The sequence below is a fragment of the Hordeum vulgare genome, chromosome 6H, assembly GCF_904849725.1.
Source record: "Hordeum vulgare subsp. vulgare chromosome 6H, MorexV3_pseudomolecules_assembly, whole genome shotgun sequence".
In the NCBI taxonomy this organism is placed as follows: domain Eukaryota; kingdom Viridiplantae; phylum Streptophyta; class Magnoliopsida; order Poales; family Poaceae; genus Hordeum; species Hordeum vulgare.
Genome location: NC_058523.1, coordinates 9,858,216 through 9,878,497, shown reverse-complemented (window position 1 = coordinate 9,878,497; position 20,282 = coordinate 9,858,216). Strand labels below are relative to the sequence as shown.

Sequence of the window (20,282 nt, the reverse complement as noted above, 5' to 3'; positions counted from 1 at the left end):
CATCGATAAAACAATGTTTGGACATCCTACGTGCAATATTTCATAAATAATGCATCAACAACTAACATAATTCTAACAGACCTTTAGCATCGCTACGAGTGAGAAAGTCTCATCATAGTCAACTGTTTGATCTTGTCGAAAACATCTTTGCGACAAGTCGAGCCTTTGTTAATAGTGACTTATCACCATCATCGTATGTCTTCTTTTAAAGATCCATCTTTACTCAATAGTCCTCTGACCATCAAGTAGTTCTTCCAAAGTCTACACTTTGTTTTCATACATGGATCCTCTCTCGGATTTCATGGCCTCCAGCCATTTGTCGGAATCCGGGCCCACAATTGCTTCCATAACTCGTAGGTTCACTGTTGCTCAACAACATGACCTCCAGGACAGGGTTACCGTACCACTCTGTAGTAGTACGCGACCTTGTCAACCTACGAGGCTTGTAGTAACTTGATCCGATGCTCGATGATCACCATCATCAGCTTTCACTTCAATTGGTGTAGGCGCCACAGGAACAACTTCCTGTGCCCTGCTACACACTGGTCGAAGTGATGGTTCAATAACCTCATCAAGTTCTACCACCCTCCCACTCAATTCTTTCGAGAGAAACCTTTCCTCGAGAAAGGATCCGTTTCTAGAAACAAACACTTTGCTTTCGGATCTGAGATAGGAGATGTACCAAACTGTTTTGGATATCCTATGAAGATGCATTTATCCGCTCTGGGTTCGAGCTTATCAGACTGAAACTTTTTCACATAAGTGTCGAAGACCCAAACTTTCAAGAAACGACAGTTTAGATTTCTCTAAACCTCAGTCTATACTGTGTCATCTCAACGGAAATACGTGGTGCCCTATTTAGAGTGAATGCGGTTGTCTCTAATGCTTAACCCATAAACGATAGTGGTATTTCGATAAGAGACATCATGGTATGCACCATACCAAATAGTGTGTGGCTATGACGTCCAGACACATCATCACACTATGATGTTCGAGGTGGCATGAACTGCGAAACAATTTCCACATTGTCTTAACTGCGTACCAAAACTCGTAACTCAGATATTCATTTCTATGATCATATCGTAGACCGTTTGTCCTCTTGTTACGACGAACTTCACTCCGAAACAGAATTGAACTTTTCAATATTTCAGACTTGTGATTCATTAAGTAAATACTCCTGTATCTACTCAAATCGTCAGTGAAGTAAGAACATAATGATATCCACTGCGTGCCTCGGCACCCATTGGACTGCATACATCAAAATGTATCACTTCCAACAAGTTACTATCTTGTTTCATCTCAATAAAAACAAGGCCTTGCTCATGTAGTATGATTTGCATGTCACTAGTGATTCAAAATCAAGTGAGTATAAATATCCATCAGCATGGAGCCTCTTCATGCAATTTATACCAACATGACTCAAGCGACAGTGCCATAAGTAAGTGGTACTATCATCATTACCTCGTATCTTTTGGCACCAGTATCATGAACATGTGTAACACTACGATCGAGATTCAATAAACCATTGAAGGTGATTATTCAAGAAAATAGAGTAACCATTATTCTCTTTAAATGAATAATCGTATTGCAATAAACACGATCCAATCAAGTTCATGCTTAACGCAAGCACCAAATAACAATTATTTAGGTTTAACACCAATCCCGATGGTAGAGGGAGCGTGCGAAGTTTGATCATATCAACCTTGGAAACACTTCCAACACGTATCGTCACCTCGCCTTTAGCTAGTCTCCATTTATGCCGTAGCTTTCATTTCGTGTTACTAATCACTTAGCAATCGAACCGGTATCCAATACCCTCATGCTACTAGGAGTACTAGTAAAGTACACATCAACATCATGTATATCAAATATACTTCTTTCGACTTTTGCCAGCCTTCTTATCTACCAAGTATCTAGAGTTGCTCCGCCTCAGTGACTATTCCCCTCATTACAGAAGCACTTAGTCTCGGGTTTGGGTTTAATCTTGGGTCTCTTCATTAGTGCAGCAACTGTTTTGCCGTTTCACGAAGTATCTCTTCTAGCCCTTGCCTTTCTTGAAACTTAGTGGTTTTACAAACCATCAACTATTGATGCTCCTTCTTGATTTCTACTTTCGCAATGTCAAACATCGCGAATCGCTCAAGGATCATTGTATCTATCCTTGATATGTTATAGTTCACCACGAAGCTCTCACAGCTTGGTGGCAGTGACTTTGGAGAACCATCACTATCTCATCTGGAAGATTAACTCCCACTTGATTCAAGTGATTATCGTACTCAGACAATCTGAGCACACGCTCAACGATTGAGCTTTTCTCCTTTACTTTGTGGACAAAGAATCTTGTTGGAGGTCTTGTACCTCTTAACAAGGGCACAAGCATGAAATCACAATTTCATCTCTTTAGAACATCACTTATGTTCCGCGACGTTTCAAAACGTTTTCGGCGCCTTGCTTCTAAGCCATTAAGTACTTTGTACTGAACTATCGTGCAGTCATCAGAAACGTGTATGTCGGATGATCACAGCATCCACAGACGACGCTCGAGGTGCAGCACACCGAGTGGTGCATTAAGGACATAAGTCTTCTGCGCAGCAACGAGGACAATCCTCGGTTTTACAGACTTAGTCTGCAAAGTTTGCTACTATCAACTTTCAACTAAATTTTCTCTAGAAACATATAAAAACAGTAGAGCTATAGCGCAAGCTACATCGTAGTTCGCAAAGACCATTAGACTATGTTCATGACAATTAGTTCAATTAATCATATTACTTAAGAACTCCCACTCAAAAAGTACATCTCTCTAGTCATTTGAGTGGTACATGATCCAAATCCACTATCTCAAGTCCGATCATCACGTGGGTCGAGAATAGTTTCAGTGGTAAGCATCTCTATGCTAATCATATCAACTATATGATTCATGCTCGACCTTTCGGTCTCATGTGTTCCGAGGCCATGTCTGCACATGCTAGGCTCGTCAAGCTTAACCCGAGTGTTCTGCGTGCGCAACTGTTTTGCACCCGTTGTATGTGAACGTTGAGTCTATCACACCCGATCATCACGTGGTGTCTCGAAACGAAGAACTGTCGCAACGGTGCACAGTCGGGGAGAACACAATTTCGTCTTGAAATTTTAGTGAGAGATCACCTCATAATGCTACCGTCGTTCTAAGCAAAATAAGGTGCATAAAAGGATTAACATCACATGCAATTCATAAGTGACATAATATGGCCATCATCATGTGCTTCTTGATCTCCATCACCAAAGCACCGGCACAATCTTCTTGTCACCGGCGCCACACCATGATCTCCATCAACGTGTCGCCATCGGGGTTGTCGTGCTACTCATGCTATTACTACTAAAGCTACATCCTAGCAAAATAGTAAACGCATCTGCAAGCACAAACGTTAGTTTAAAGACAACCCTATGGCTCCTGCCGGTTGCCGTACCATCGACGTGCAAGTCGATATTAACTATTACAACATGATCATCTCATACATCCAATATATCACATCACATCGTTGGCCATATCACATCACAAGCATACCCTGCAAAAACAAGTTAGACGTCCTCTAATTTTGTTGTTGCATGTTTTACGTGGTGACCATGGGTATCTAGTAGGATCGCATCTTACTTACGCAAACACCACAACGGAGATATATGAGTTGCTATTTAACCTCATCCAAGGACCTCCTCGGTCAAATCCGATTCAACTAAAGTTGGAGAAACTGACACCAGCCAGTCATCTTTGAGCAACGGAGTTACTCGTAGCGATGAAACCAGTCTCTCGTAAGCGTACGAGTAATGTCGGTCCGAGCCGCTTCGATCCAACAATACCGCGGAATCAAGAAAAGACTAAGGAGGGCAGCAAAACGCATATCACCGCCCACAAAAACTTTTGTGTTCTACTCGAGAAGACATCTACGCATGAACCTAGCTCATGATGCCACTGTTGGGGAACGTCGCATGGGAAACAAAAATTTTCCTACGCGCACGAAGACCTATCATGGTGATGTCCATCTACGAGAGGGGATGTGTGATCTACGTACCCTGGTAGACCGTACAGCAGAAGCGTTAGTGAACGCGATTGATGTAGTGGAACGTCCTCACGTCCCTCGATCCGTCCCGCGAACCGTCCCGCGATCAGTCCCACGATCTAGTGCCGAACGGACGGCACCTCCGTGTTCAGCACACGTACAGCCTGACGATGATCTCGGCCTTGTCAACCTTCAGATCTGGTGATTTCTTCCTTGGATTGACCCCCCAAGGTTGGCTACTAGGTAATCTCTTCTGTTTCCCATCCTTCTATCCAAGTGGAATAGGTTTTTGTTGAGTAGATTGATTTGAGTAGTTAGGATATGAATTCTTAGGATTTGACTAGTTAGGATATGAGTTCTTAGGATTTGAGTAGTTAGGATATGAGTAGATTCATATTAGTAGTTAGTATTAATAGTTAGTATATGACTAGATTGATATGAGTAGTTAGGATATTAGTTCTTAGGATTTTAGTAGTTAGTATATGAGTAGATTCATATGAGTTCTTAGGATTTGAGTAGTTAGGATATGAGTAGATTCATATGAGTTCTTAGGATTTGAGTAGTTAGGATATGAGTAGATTCATATGAGTTCTTAGGATTTGAATAATATGTAGATGAGTGGATTAGTAGATGAGTAATTTTTTGAATATGAGTATTTTGGTGATTTGTAGGATGGTGTGGCTTCTGAATAATGTTTATCACGTTGAACACCGGGCCTATTTCATGTCGGAGAAGAAAATGGTAAGTAGATCATATGATAAAAAAACATGTATTTAATAAGCACTTGAAAATGTAATAAGCACTTGATATCACTTACTCCTATCTGTTTGCAGGAGCTTACGCCCTTGAAGATCCGGTCTCATGGGGCATCGTCTGTAATGCAGTACGATGAGCGGTACACCCCATACATCGAGATGACAGGACTCCTTCCATTCATTCAGCTTGTGAGTCGGTCAACGCCCAATCTGAACGCTGCAGCAGTCACAACACTTATTGATCGTTGGAGGCCGGAGACACATAGTTTTCACCTCCGGATCGGAGAGATGACAGTTACTCTTGAAGATGTTTCCATGATCACCGCACTTCCGATCGAGGGGAAGCCTCTTTGTATGAGCACTGATTCCGAGGGATGGTGGCAACAAATGGAGGCCCTTATTGGTATGTCGCCGCAGGAGCCGGAGGTACAAGATGGAGGGAAGAAAGATAGAGTCCCGGCCGGCGCTCCTTTCACTTGGATTGCCGCGAACTTTGCTCATTGTCCTGAGGACGCAGATGACGAGGTGATCCAGAGGTATGCTCGCGTGTACATGTGGTACGTCATCTCTAGGACTATCTTTGCTGACGGCACTGGCAAGAATGCTCCATGGATGTGGCTGAAGGCGTTGACTGTTTTCGACAACAAGTTCAGTTGGGGCTCGGCCGCACTCGCTTACTTGTATCGGGAGGTAATAAATTGTTAATATTAAGTACTCTCTGTTATCTTTTTCTGCTAAACTGATGCATGTTTGTTGTTACTTGTAGTTGGACGATGCTTGTCGCAGGACCACAAAGGACGGTGGAGTTGGTGGTTGTATGCTCCTACTTTCAGTATGGAGCTGGGAACGCCTACCTGTTGGACGCCCTAAAAGCTCAAAGTGGAATACCTGAGATGACCACGGCAACCCTGTACGGCTTCCTACATGGGCTTACAAGTGGGACTTGGTATCGGAGGTGGCAAGCGAAGTGAACCTATTGTACAAGCAATACACCAACGAGATGGATTCGCTTACCCCCGAGCAGGTAAGATGGTTTCAGAGTTGACTTCCAGCTTTTATGTTGTGAGTAAAATGAATTGTGCCTTTTATGTTGTGTTGTAGGTGGAATGGCAGCCATATGGTGTCGGGCCAAACTTTGGTGATGCACACACGTTCGAGCTCAATCCACTATGCCTGCAGGAAAAACATATTTGGCTAATGTGTTGTCCCCTTATATGCAATTGGGCGGTTGAGTTTCATCTCCCGCATCGTGTGATGCATCAATTTGGGTTGTTTCAGCCACACCCGCAGGAGTGGGTGGACACGGACACACAACTTCACAGGTAACAAAATCATGCACAATAAAGAAGTACTGATTAGTTTTGTTCTTAGTGTTGAGCGAGCTACTGATGGGTTTTGTTAAAAGCACACTAGTAGAAAACGGGCCTTTGGCCTGGACCATTTAGTCCCGGAGTGCCTTTGGGCCGGGACTAAAGGCCCGGCCACGTCGCCCCAATTCTCAATGCCTCCCTCGAGGCTTTAGTCCCGGGCCGTAAGGAGCCTTTAGTCCCGGTTCGTGTCCCAAACCGGGACTAAAGGGCTACGCGGCGGGCGGTGGTGGTGGCAACCGTTCGTATCCCCCTTTAGTCCCGGTTGGTGGCTCAACCCGGGACTAAAGGCCTAACACGTGGCATGCCGTGGTTGTAGTGGCGGTTGGTATACCTCTTTAGTCCCGGTTGGTGGCTCAACCCGGGACTAAAGGACTAACACGTGGCCTGCCGTAGTGGGGCGACCGTTGGCGTGCCTCTTTAGTCCCGGTTGGTGGTTGAACCCGGGACTAAAAGCCTAACGCGTGGCCTGCCGTAGTGCTGGCAACCGTTTGGTATACCTTTATAGTCCCGGTTGTTGGCTCAACCCGGGATTAATGTCCCAAACGGTTTGCATCTCGCGTCGTTTCGGGCGATGAAAAGCACGAACCGAAGCGTACAGTCGCCATTTCTCTGTTCTTCTTCTCTCTCGCGTCGCCCTCTCTGTTCTTCTTCTCTCTCGCGTTGCCCTCTCTATTCTTCTCCTCTCTTCTTCCCTTCTCTTCTTCCATCATGCCAACTATCTTTCGTGAGGTGGCCGCGCATGGCGCGACGAAGCTCCTTGTCGTGTACATGAACCTGAGCACGGAGGTGCCGTTTTTCCTTCAACAGTTGAAGGAACGATGGTTTAACCACGCACCGGATCATGAGAAGTTCTTCAGGCTTGATCTGGAGTACACGGCCGATCAACGTGGTGTCGCCGTCATCCAAATATGCTTCGCAACCCATGTCTTGATCTTCCAATGGGCGAAGTAAGTTTTGAGGCTTTCTTTGATCCAAGATAATCCCTCCCCTAGGGTCACTACTCCCACGTTCACATGGATTTTGTGTAATTGTGTATCTGATTAAGTAGCGTAGTAGATTTTGTGTATTTGTACATTTGATTTAGTAGTGTAGTATGTGTGGAATACATTTGATTTAGTAGTGTAGTACATTTGATTTAGTAGTGTAGTACATTTGATTTAGTAGTGGAATACATTTGATTTAGTAGTGTAGTACATTTGATTTTGTGTATAATTCACATTGGATCGAATTTTGTCAATCCGATAAGACTTAGTTTGTAGTTTGGATTTACTAGTTAACAAGCTTTCTTTTGTTTGCATATTATGCATAATGTCCATAATCTATCATAGTGAATTCCACGTATAAGTTTATTTGTTTCTATCATAGTTGGTTCCCTTCAAATAGTTGTAGTGAAGCATGTTTCCTTATGCAGCAGTAGGTTCATAATCTATCTCTAGGTTCCATTGCATATGTGTTATATGAATCCTAAAGATAAGTTTCTCTTTAGTTGTAGTGAAACATGTTTTCTTATTGCAGCAGTATGTAACATTTGGTCCATTTTAATTTGTTTCTGTTGCAGGAGTGACAAGCATTGTCCAGGACTCATGGAGTTCCTTTGCAGCGGCGTCACTTTTGCTTCCGTTGACATAAGGAACGACAGGCTGAAGATGAGGCACAACTTCGGTATTGAGATACCAGCTGGTTGCCTGGTTGATATCCAAACGATATTCAAGCTTCAACATGACAGGACTTCGATGGCTCGTATGGCAGTTGCCTTGATCGACGATTCATATGCTGATATGAAGATCAGTTTCCCAAGGTCTCAGCACAGACTTTGGGAGAAGGGCCCACTTGATGATATCAACATTGAGTATGCAGCAAAAGATGCATATGTTTCATACGAGTTGTACCGTAGGATTCGACTCGTCAACTATGGCCAGCGTCACCTATATCCCCTCGAGGAAGGTGGACATTCTGATTCAGATGATTCAGACGAGTAGTGTTCTTAACGTCGAACACTTGTATATATATCTATTGTAGCTATTATTATGTACTGTTTGGACTAGTATCATGTACTTCTTGGACCAATTTATATATGTCTAGTTTCTGTTTGTGCCATTATAGTTTCCAAATTTGAATGGTTTAGCCCTTTCTAACTTCATTTGCTACCTTTGACTGGTTTAGCCCTTTCCAACTTCATGGTATCATGCATTTCGACCACATATATATACAAAAAGTCTTCAGTTCAAATAAGTTCAAAAAATGAAATTCCTTTTGTAACAGATCTGTTTTTGATTAAAACAATCACTTCTCCTTCTTCTCCTTGTGCTAGATATTGGTTATGCACTAGGGGAAGTAGGAGTAGCGACCATCATCGACGGTTGAAAAATCAGGTGAGCTAGTGTCCACCATATATGAGAGAAGAAGAAATCCCTTTGTGATGTGCCTTTGAATGGTGCATTTTGAACACACAAAAAGTATGGAGTTCAAATAAGTTTTAAAAAAAGAAATCCCTTGTAAGAGATGAGTTCTCGTTCGAAACCCTGCTACTTCGAGACAGCTTATCAGTTTTGTACACGAACTGCATTCAGTCTTTGTCGTAGCCCTCTCAACTTTTTAACAAATGCTATGTGGGTGAAATGATAATAGCATGCCAACTTTCAACATTTTCAGAGTTCATTTGTAGTCCTTTTCAATTTCAGGGTCAACTAGCTCAAAAAAATAAGTAAATGCACGAAATATAAGAAATGAAGTCAGAAATTGTTGAAATTTTGTGATGTGCCTTTGAATGGTGCATTTTGAACACACAAAAAGTATGGAGTTCAAATAAGTTTAAAAAAATGAAATCCCTTTGTAAGAGATGAGTTCTCGTTCGAAACCCTGCTACTTCGAGAGAGATTGTCAGTTTTGTACACGAACTGCATCCAGTCTTTGTCGTAGCCCTCTCAACTTTTTAACACATGCTATCTGGGTGAAATGATGATAGCATGCCAAATTTCAACATATCCAGAGTTCATTTGTAGTGCTTTTCAATTTCAGGGTCAACTAGCTCAAAAACAATAAGTAAATGCACGAAATATAACAAATTATGTCAGAAATTGTTGAACTTTTGTGATGTGCTTTGAATGGTGCATTTTGAACACACAAAAAGTATGGAGTTTAAATAAGTTTAAAAAAATGAAATCCCTTTGTAAGAGATGAGTTCTCGTTCGAAACCCTGCTACTTTGAGATTGTCAGTTTTGTACACGAACTGCATCCAGTCTTTTTCGTAGCCCTCTCAACTTTTTAACACATGCTATGTGGGTGAAATGATGATAGCATGCCAACTTTCAACATTTTCAGAGTTCATTTGTAGTGCTTTTCAATTTCAGGGTCAACTAGCTCAAAAAAATAAGTAAATGCACGAAATATAACAAATTAAGTCAAAATAACAAAATAGATAATAGTTTGGATAGTCAAAATTATTAATTATGAAAATAAAAAATAGTTTTGCATTATTTATTCAATTTGAAACACTTTTCATTATCATAGTTTTGTCAAATTCTCAAATATGCAAAAAGAATTTTTAATAAACATAGTTTTTAATTGAAAATAACAAAATAGATAATGGTTTGGATAGTCAAAATTATTAATTATGAAAATAAAAAATAGTTTTGCATTATTTATTCAATTTGAAACACTTTTCATTATCATAGTTTTGTCAAATTCTCAAATATGCAAAAAGAATTTTTAATAAACATAGTTTTTAATTGAAAATAACAAAATAGATAATAGTTTGGATAGTCAAAATTATTAATTCTGAAAATAAAAAAAATTGAAACTATATGAGAAATCGTGGACAAAATTCGACCTGAATTCTCTTTGAATTCAGATTGAATTTTATCCACAATTTCGAATATAGTTTCAATTTTCAGTAAGTTTAGGCCCGTAAGCCTGCTTTAGAGAGGAGCTCGATGGAGAAGCTGCGACGGGGCTTATAAACAGGTGTTAGTCCCCCTCGCTGGGCGAGGTGGGACTAAATTTATCGTGCAGCCGAGGTGGGGCTTTAGCCCCGGATGGAGCCACGTCCCGGGAGTAAAGACACCCTTTAGTCCCGGCTGGAGCCACGCACCGGGACTAAAGACCCCCTGCTTCCCGCCTCTTGGTCTGCCCGAAAAGAGGCCTTTAGTCCCGGGGTGTGGCTCCACCCGGGACTAAAGGGGGTCTTTAGTCCCGGCTCGAGCCACGCACCGGGACTATAGATCCACCTATATAAGCGGGACTTTGAAAATTTCCAACCCAATTCGTCCATTCCTCTCGTTCTCCTGCCCGGCGCGGCACAGCGACGAACGTAACCGACGCCGTCAGGCTGCCCGCCGTCCTGCTCGTCGTCGACCATCCTCCTCGCCGCCGCGCCGTCCTCCTCGCCGCCGCGCCGTCCTCCTCGCCGCCGCGCCGTCCTCCTCGCCACCGCGCCGTCCTCCTAGCCGTCGCGCCATGCTCCTTGCCGTCGCGCCGTCCTCCTCGCCCACACTCCGGCTAGTAAGCCCCCCGCCCCCTCCTCCACAACACTCCGGCCAGTATAGAAGAAAAGAAGAAAAAGGAGAAGAGAAGAAGAAAAAGAAGAAGAATGGAAGAAAAAGGAGAAGAAAAGAAGAAAAAGAAAAGATTTTTTTGTCATTTAATTCCTATTGTTATTAGGTTTGTGCTAGATTATTAGGGTTAGTAATATTTAGAATTAGGTTAGGGTTACAAGAAGAAGAAATATGAACAAAAATAAGAAAATAAGATTAGGAAAAATGAAAATAAGAAGAGGAGGAGAAGAAAAGAAGAAAAAGTGTATATTGTATAGTGTATATGCTTAAGTGTATAGTGTATATAGTGTATAGTGTATAAGGAGAGGAGGAATTTTGCTATAGTGTTAATAGTTTAATTTTGATATTGTATATGCTTAAGTGTTAATAGTTTATTTTTAGCAAGAAAATTAATAGAACTAGTTTATTTTTTTAGTTCATTTTACGATGCCTATCCCGCATCCTCGTCATCGACTCGGCGGAGGACACCTGCTTGATCAGAGGGGCCCTGTCCGGGACTGGGCTCCGCCCGGCTGGTATTGGGAGGTGCTACCTTCCGGGGGGCGTAGGTTGGTGAGGAGCCAGCCCGTCGTTGACCCGATCCTTGTTTGGTGGCGGTCGCGTGTGCCAGTGAGGGTGCCGAGGCTTTCGGACACCGCGGAGGTGGTACGTCACCGTGTCAGCGAGGAGGATGAGCACGTCCGTCGCTACATGGTTGAGTTGGAGGGCAGGTTCGAGCATACCTGGCAGGTTCTTCGGGGATCTCACTAGAGCTATGATCCTATGATGGTTCCTTCTCTTTGGGTGTCCACCGCCCGCGCCGATACCCGTCGGGCGCTACGGTTCTAGATGTATTAGTGATGCTATATGTATGATAGTATTCGAGGAGTATTAGTGATAATATTCGACGATGTACGGACAAAAGTGATGATGTATTAGCTTATAATTGAATGCATGCTAATTTGAATACTACTTTATTTTACGATTTGGTTTTGCTTATTGAATGCTCCTACTTTGAATACTCCACATATCAGGAACCTCGAAGAGGAAGAACTTCTCAAAGATATAATCAAAGACGGCCCCGACGTTGAACCAGCTGAATCTCTGTCGTCATATCTAAACCAGGACGTTGGAATGGAGGTCGAGCGACACGAAGATGAAGCCGATGGGGCAGGAGATAGGTCCAATGACGGAGAAGGTGATAGCTCCACTGATGGAGAAGCCGGTGAAGAGGAGAAGTCCGGCGAGGTATACATATGAAGTTCGACAATCACTTGTAATATGTGAAAAATATTGGAGATAGCTCTATATTGTATACATATACATTCATTTGACGAATGTTTCTCCCTCTTAGGCCTCCACATCGAGCAAAACTACGAAACGAGGCCCGACTAGAAAGTTGGATGCACGGACGCATTACACATTTGAGGTGATATTTCCTACGGGCGAACCCAAGCTTCCTAAGAATGCTGCTCACACATTCAAGAAGCAATGCGGAGTTCTCGTTAGGGATCACGTCTCGATCAGCGTTCGGGAGTGGAACAAGCGCAAAGGGGCAGCCGATAGTGACTATGTCGCCGAAAGGTACAAAGATAATCTTTGGAATGATCTCATGTCACATTTCAACCTGCCAGAATGTGAGAATGAAGACGCCGCAGACAAACTGAGGGCCAAAGTCAAGCAGTGGACTCTGAAGAAGATGGCCGAACTGTTCCGTAGCTGGAAGAAGAAGCTATGGAAAAACTATCTGAAGACACAGAAAGTGCCAGTATTCGAGGGGTATCTAGCCAAGCAGGCGAATCACTGGAAGGCATTTCAAGAGTACAAGGAGTCAGAAGATGCCCAGGCATTATCAGAAAAGAACAAGATAAATGCCGACAAGAAGAAATATCACCACAAGCTCGGGCCAGGGGGCTATGAGACTGCCATCCCAAAGTGGGATAAGAAAGAGCAAGATCTGATAGATAAAGGCGTCGTACCTGAACCACTCCGTGATGATTGGGAATTGAGAGCAAGAAATTGGTTCCTTGCGCATGATGGGTCATACGATGAAACAACAGGGGACCTCATCTGCAATGACAATCTTAAGATACCCAGGGAGAATTGGAAAAGGATAGTGAAAGAAATTAAGGAGGGAAGAAGAAAGTTCACTGCAGATAGAGAGAAAGATTTGCTCACACTGGTCCTCGGCAATGACGAACATGGAGGACGAACGCGAGGCTTCGGTCCTTCTTACCCGTGGTGGCTTGGGTTTGCCAGAGACCAAGACACTTACAGAAGCCGAGAGAGAGCAAAGAAGCGGCAGCAGGATGAGGAGAATGACAAGTTCAACCAGTTGCTTGCCAGGATTAACGAGCAACAGAAGCAGATTGATGAGCTTAGAGGAGTACCGCGCCAGGAAGATCCTGCAGTTGATATTACCGGCGCCCCATCTAAGCGGAAAAGCAGCGTGGCTGAATCTGAGGCCCCGCCCGACGATGAACGAAGAATGATAGAGGGCGGTCCCGGCTACCCCGTGGATGGAATCAAGGAGTCAACATCATGTGAACTCCATCAGAAATTCAAGAACATATCCATGAAGGTGGCCGTCGGACAAGCTTTACCTTCTGGCCCTGATGCACGCTGGCATGGCCGTTAGATTCCAGCTGGCTTTGCTAAAGTCGAGGTGGACGAAATCATGACGGGGTTTAATGATATGGAGCTCGACATAGCTGGACCCGAAGATGAGAGGACACTCGGAGAAGTACTAGGTGGAGTCATCCTATGGGACAAGAACTACATCAAGCTTCCAGGCTCGGCCCCAAGGACAACACCGCCTCCGAGTCGTCGCAGGTCACCCACACATCCATTACCTCCAAGCCCTCCACATGACGTCGGCCAGCACAACACGAGTCCATCTCGATCACCGCCGCCGGACTTGGGTCGTCCGTCTTCGCCGCCGCCCGCACATGATACTAAGCGGAAGCGTGCCAGCAAGAACGCTTCGTCGATGATTTCTAAGCGACGGAGCTCCCCAAAGCGCAAATTGTCGCCCCTCCCAAAGGTACCTCATGCTAATCTTCCTATCAGACCTTATGATCGTACCCCCGAGGAAAACGCCAGGATAGCAAAGGAACAACATGAGGCGCAGATGAAAAGGAAGGAACCCGAGCCCCGCCCGAAATACACCGAGAAGAACATAGCATGGGCAAAAGACTTCATAACCACTCCATCACAGTATGACTTACACTATAAGCCTGATGACTATACACGCACATTGCAGAAGGAAGTGAAAAAGAGCAAGTCACATGCAAGTGCAAGTGGGAGCAAATCAAGTTCAACTACAAGCAAGAAAAAATCAGACGTTCCTCAGCTTGGACAATAGGCCAAACAGTCGATCCCACCCCTCAAGGTGTTAACCGAGAATGTTTCCCCTCCGGTGCAGGGGCAAGCTTTTGAAAACGCAAAGGAGTTGGCGGATGAATGTGGTATCTCGGTTGAAAATTTGCTGGCTAATTCCCAAGACGACAGGATACCCAAGGCTGTGGTAGCCCCTAAGCCACAGTTTTTCATGGGAGAGCCTTTGGTCAACAAAGATGATCTCCCAACAAATATGCGTTACTTGCATAAATGGTACTTAAGTGAATCAAAGAATGGGAGAACGATGATCGTGCTGAGTGTCCCACAGGAGTACTACGGCCGCTCCGAAGAAATCCATATCGACTTTGATGAACTCTTCCAGATGTACAATGGCGACGCCCTCGACAAATTGCTTATGAGTTGCTATTGTCTGTAAGTTTTTCAATTCGTTGTCTACATATAACTTGTTTAGTTATTTCAATTCATTGTCTATATATAACTTGTACTCTATTATGCAGAATGAAGATTCTGGAGTGTAAAAGTAAGCGCATCATAAATATTGGATTTATTGATCCAGATAAAATACATATAGCGACGCTAACTAATTATCCCAAGGAGACGGAGGAAAACCTTCTAAGGTTTCTAAGAGATCAAAATTTCTGTGAGCACATACTGTTTCCATACAACTTCAGGTGAGGGTCTTTACTCTGTTGTGTCCATTCATTTATAAGTGTAATTGATAAGTTACTCACACATATATATATATATACATGTGCAGCTTTCATTGGATTCTGTTGGACATTCAAATTGATAAGGGAATAGTTGATGCCTTCGACCCATTATCGAGACCCTTGGAACAGTTCCAAAGCCTGCAGGACATGCTCCAAGTGTAATTTTAATCATTCTTGCGGTCTATCGGTCTCTTTCGATGATTTTCTGATATATCAATTAATGAAAAACTTAGCAAATCATTATCCTTGTCGGGCAGGGTTTGGAATCGGTTCAAGTGCGTGACTCCCGGTAACTTTCCTGAGAAGCTGACCTTTAGAGCGGCTCAGGTAAGTAGTAGTATGATATACTTCTATTAATTTTCAATACATTTATGATGCTAGATTATTATTTTAATTATATATATTCCATTCTCGTAAAGTGCGACCAGCAGCCACGGGGAACACATCTATGCGGATACTATGTTTGCGGGACCATTCGCACGTTTACCTCTGAGTTCAAGGAGCAAAGATTCGACGTAAGCAATGAACATTCACACCTCTATTTTTACCCGTCATTCTTTGTTATCATGATTGATATTCATATTCATCTCCTCTTCTTATATAGCACGAGGCCATGAGGACGAAGGTCCTACCAGAGCAACGCGCGATTGCTGTTGCAGAGGAGCTTGCGGGATTTCTGAGGACGGAAGCTATAGAAGACAAAGGACGATTTAGTGTAGATAAGGACCATTACTGATGTTCGTCCATGCTATCGAATAGACGGGCTCTAGTCCCGATAATTCAGATCTCCATATAATTGTATATGATCGCTTGTAAGATGAGTTAATCTTATATATATATGCATAATTATTTCTATTTTAAATTATATGAAAACTAATTCCCGAACACAAAACGAGGCATCACGTTAATCTCCTGAACACCTAAACCCTAAAACCCAAAAATAATTTCATTCAAAAAAAAGCCAAAAAGCAGCAAAATCTGAAAATCTTGAGTCCCGGTCCGTGTAACGAGCCGGGACTAAAGGGCCTGCCCCTGGGGCGCTACGAGGCGCCCACGTGGAGCACCTTTAGTCCCGGCGTGTAAGAGGGCCGGGACAAAAAGGTTAGGCCTTTAGTCCCGCCCCTTTAGTCCCGGTTGGTGAACCGGGACTAAAGCCCCTTACGGACCGGGGCTATAGGCCCTATCCCCACTAGTGGCAGGTTGGATAGGAGGAGGCAGCGAAAGATCAAGGATTGGCATAAGCATCATAAGAACTATGTCATTATGTTCGAGCAAAGTGTGCAGGCAGCTTCGAGTGCGCAACGAACCCAGCAGCGCCAGCATTGTCCGCTTGCGTTCAACAACTACCTAGGATGGTTTCAGGAGAGTACTCGTGTCGAGATTTGTCCGCCGGCTTACGAGGAGGACATATTGGAAGAACCCACTGAGTACGATGCACTTGCCCAAGGCGATTACAACAAGTTAATTCGCGAAGGGTACCAAACTTCCTTCGCCCCTGTCCTGAACTTTGTGGTAAGTATGCTCACCTATGTTAAGTATGAATGCTAGTACACCTATTCACTTGCATGCCATTGTCTTGTGATCATAGCGCAAAGAGGTCAAGAAACAAGTTGATGAGTCCGAAGATATTCTAGAGAAGACACGTGGAGGAAAAAAGGGAGAATCTGCACTTCGTCTTTTCATAAAGGTGTTGTGTCATCATTATTATTTTGCCCACGAATGCAACATACGGTACCTTATATATGTCATTTATATTTGAATCTAACAGGAACAGGGCAAGAAGTTACGGCGCCTATCCAACATTTTAGGTTGTCGTGATCCTGAATATGTTTCACCTTCGAGATCCGGTTCATCCGAAAGAAATACTCTAGACGATTCAGCTTCTTCGGGCGCTCGTATGGACGATGGTGGCATTACCTCAGAAGCTAATACCCAAAGAAATACTGTAGAGGATGATGTTGACACTCCAGAGGTATGACATAGCCATAAAACATTGTGCACTTTGAACCTTCAACTTTGAACTTTCAACCTTCATATGTATTAGGTTGCAGATGGGATGACGTTGAAGGCTTTCCAACGCTCCGCTTACATGTTGAAGCCTATAAAGGAATTTAGGCGGTACTCACCGGATGATTATGCGAAAGGAAAGAACCCGGTCGCCGGGGCTCTCGTTTGTCAAGGATGAGAAGCATGGAGGATGAGGATGAGGATGACGATGACGATGAGTCGGATGACCCGAAGCAATTTGTAGTTTCGAGAAGAAAGAAGCTAGTTTCTAAGAGGGGACGAGGCGCCAAGATGTGAACCGGAGCCATTTGGAGTTTTCAATCATTTGCACTTGTTGGTGTTGCACTTGTGTTGTGAACCATTTTACTTTTGTTGTGAACCATTTGGAGTTGTGAACTTGTGTTGTTGGTGTTGATGTTGCACTTGTGAACAATCATTTGCACTTGTTGGTGTTGCACTTCTGTTGTTTGTGTTGCACATATGTTTTAAATTTCTGTCAAAATATATGCTATCAAAATGTTGTATTGCTGTCAAAATTCAGCTTCCAGCAGGTTTTCACATGTGTGGCGCCTAAGCCTTAGGCGCCACACATGTGCAACGTCTAAGCCTTAGGCGCCACACATGTGAAAACCTGCTAGAACCTTTGAGCACACTCTTTCCCGCCACCTTTCCCTCCTCCGTTCCCCCCAAATTTTGAGCACACCCTTTCCCGCCACCTTTCCCTCCTCCGTTCCCGCCAAAATTTCCACGTCTTCTTTCTCGCCACCTTTCCCTCCTCCGTTCCCGCCAAATTTCCACGTCTTCTTTCCCTCCACCTTTCCCTCCTCCGTTCCCGCCAATATTTGCACGTCTTCTTTCCCGCCACCTTTCCCTCCTCCGTTCCCGCCAATATTTGCACGTATCCTTTCCCGCCACCTTTCCCTCCTCCGTTCCCGCCAATATTTCCACGTCTTCTTTCCCGCCACCTTTCCCTCCTCCGTTCCCGCCAATATTTCCACGTCTCCTTTCCCGCCACCTTTCCCTCCTCCGTTCCCGCCAATATTTCGACGTCTCCTTTCCGGTCTATAAAAGGAGGCATTGGACTGCCTTCCTCCGTCATCCAGCCTCACTTGAGAACACTACCACCGCTTTAGTCAATATGAGTTTGCCTTGCTCGGATCAAAGCATCATGCCTAAGAAAATGAAGAGTGCGAGTTTGCCTCGGGGGGTGGAAGCAGTTCGATGTTGGTGCGGTGATCTCTGCAAGGTGAAGGAGGTGGAGGATTTTCAGATTGGTTGGGCATGGAGTTTTTCATGTGCGCCTATTATGAATCTGATCCACCCGAATCTATTTCTGCGTACATCAGGCCTCCGGTATGCTCAAGTCATCCAGATTATTGTTTACTTGATATTATTGTTTACTTGAATCTGATCCATCCGGTAGTCTCCTCCTCCTCTATGCATGTACTATCGTTGGATTGACACGAAAATGCCGGACTGGGCGGTGACCGAGATTCGTGAAAGAGGTCGCCGTGCATGGGCTAGCTGGGACTTGGAAGAGCGCCGCGAGAAGGCTGAAGAAGAGGAGAAAGCAGCGCAGAAGAAAGAGTGGGAAGAGTACTGTGTGGAGCAGAGGGCTTTTTTTGATGAGATGATAAGGAAAAACCAAGAAGAGAAACTACGACTGGAGGAGGTTTACAGACAGCGGGAACAAGCCCGTGAAGCTGAGAGGGGGAGGAAGAGAGAAAGAGCTCGTGCGGCCAAGGCAGCAGAAGAAGCCAGTAATGGAAAAGGAAAATATCCACGTTGGACTCGGTAGATTTCACGAAGTTGTATGAGCAAGTTGTATCTTAATTTCAGCAAGTTGTATCTTCATTTCAGCAAGTTGTATCTTAATTTCACCAAGTTGTATCTTAATTTCAGCAAGTTGTATCAGCACGTTGTATCTTACTTTGTTTGTAATCTTAAGATAGGCTCAACCTAAATAATGTGTGTGAGTCATGGCAAAGCACTTGAGAAGACTAAGATAAGGATAAGGATCAACATAGTCTTGATGAAATGAGAAACATAGTCTTGATGAAATGAGAAACAAAGTGCAAGACATATCCTCATGAACATAGTCTTGATGAAATGAGAAACATAGTCTTGATGAAATGAGAACAAAGTGAAACTAAGAGAAGGATGAGCATTACTCATCAAAAGAGTAGCCAAGTTCTCTGGTACTCTGTTTCACTTGTGTGGCGCCTAAGCCTTAGGCGCCACACATGTGAAACAGAGTAACAGAAAGTCCACATTTGAGATGCCAGTAGGTTTTCACTTGTGTGGCACCCAAGCCTTGAGCGTTGCACATGTGTGGCGCCTAAACCTTAGGCGCCACACATGTGAAAACCTACTGGCATCTCAGATGTGGACTTTCTGTTACTCTGTTTCACATGTGTGCCGCCTAAGCCTTAGGCGCCACACATGTGCAACGCCCAAGGCTTAGGCGCCACACATTCTGGCATGCTGAAAACTGCAGCACATAGTGCTTGAGAGGAGTTCAAATATACATCACAAATAGTGCTTGAGGAGTTCAAATATACAACACAAAGAGGGTGGAGTTCAAACATACATAGGGTTCTTAAAGAACATACGTCCAAAAGTGCATACATAGTGGAGTTTCATAGTAAGAAAGCGCGCAAGAGAACAAGGTTCAACAACAAATAGGGTTCAACAACACATAGGGTTCGAAGATGAAAGCGCGCATGAGAATAGAAGCATCCGGCTCTATTGGGTCGAGCAAGGCCCCTTTCCCTTCTTCTTCTTCCTCTCTTCTTCCTCTTCCTCTTCCCTTTTGCGCATTTTTGAAGCCTCTTCCTTAACCCTCTCCGTGAAGCGTTGATGCTCCCGCTCTCTCTTTGCTGCGCCCTCTGCCATCATCTTCTTAAAGTTAGCTTCATATTCTTTTTTACGTTTCTCTAGCGTCTTCTTGTCATTCTCCTTTATCCTAGCCTCATATCTCATGCGTTGAAGTTCCATTTGCCACTCCTCATCCATCCTTGACTTATGCTCCTCATCCTTCTTCTTTCGCGCTTCGGATGCATCCTCCTCTCTCAACTTCTTTGCAGCCCTCTCCATCAACCGCTGCTCCTCACTGGCTGCATCCTTCTCCTCCTCCCACTCCGCTTTTGCCTTGTTGGGTTGAGAAGCGGCCATACCTACAAAACAGGCATCAAAGCTCATAGTTAGTAAAATAACACACAAAGGAGCATGAAAAACAACATGATAAAGATAAGTCAGATATGTGACATACGGAAATGGTCCTCGTAGGTATCCACGCATACCAATCCTAGTAAGTCCACCACCTATCCCACCACTGCCTCTAGCAGCACCACCACCTATCCCACCCCTGCCTCTAGCACCACCACGACCTATCCCACCCTGCCTCTAGCACCACCCCTGCCTCTTGCCTCGACACATGTGAGGCATACAACTGACAATGTTCCATCCTGGCCCTCCTTTCCATGGCCTTGCACGGACAATCCAAGGACACCC

At 44.1% G+C, this 20,282-nt stretch overlaps 1 protein-coding gene across 1 annotated transcript; it reads right to left on the bottom strand.

Annotated features, from left to right (window-relative positions):
- Positions 1 to 19,343: 19,343 nt before the first annotated feature.
- LOC123401419 (vicilin-like seed storage protein At2g18540) lies at positions 19,344 to 19,943 on the bottom strand. The gene has a single exon (XM_045095217.1). It carries the CDS (start codon positions 19,941 to 19,943, stop codon positions 19,515 to 19,517), a length of 429 nt encoding a protein of 142 aa, XP_044951152.1. The 3' UTR covers positions 19,344 to 19,514.
- Positions 19,944 to 20,282: the final 339 nt, after the last annotated feature.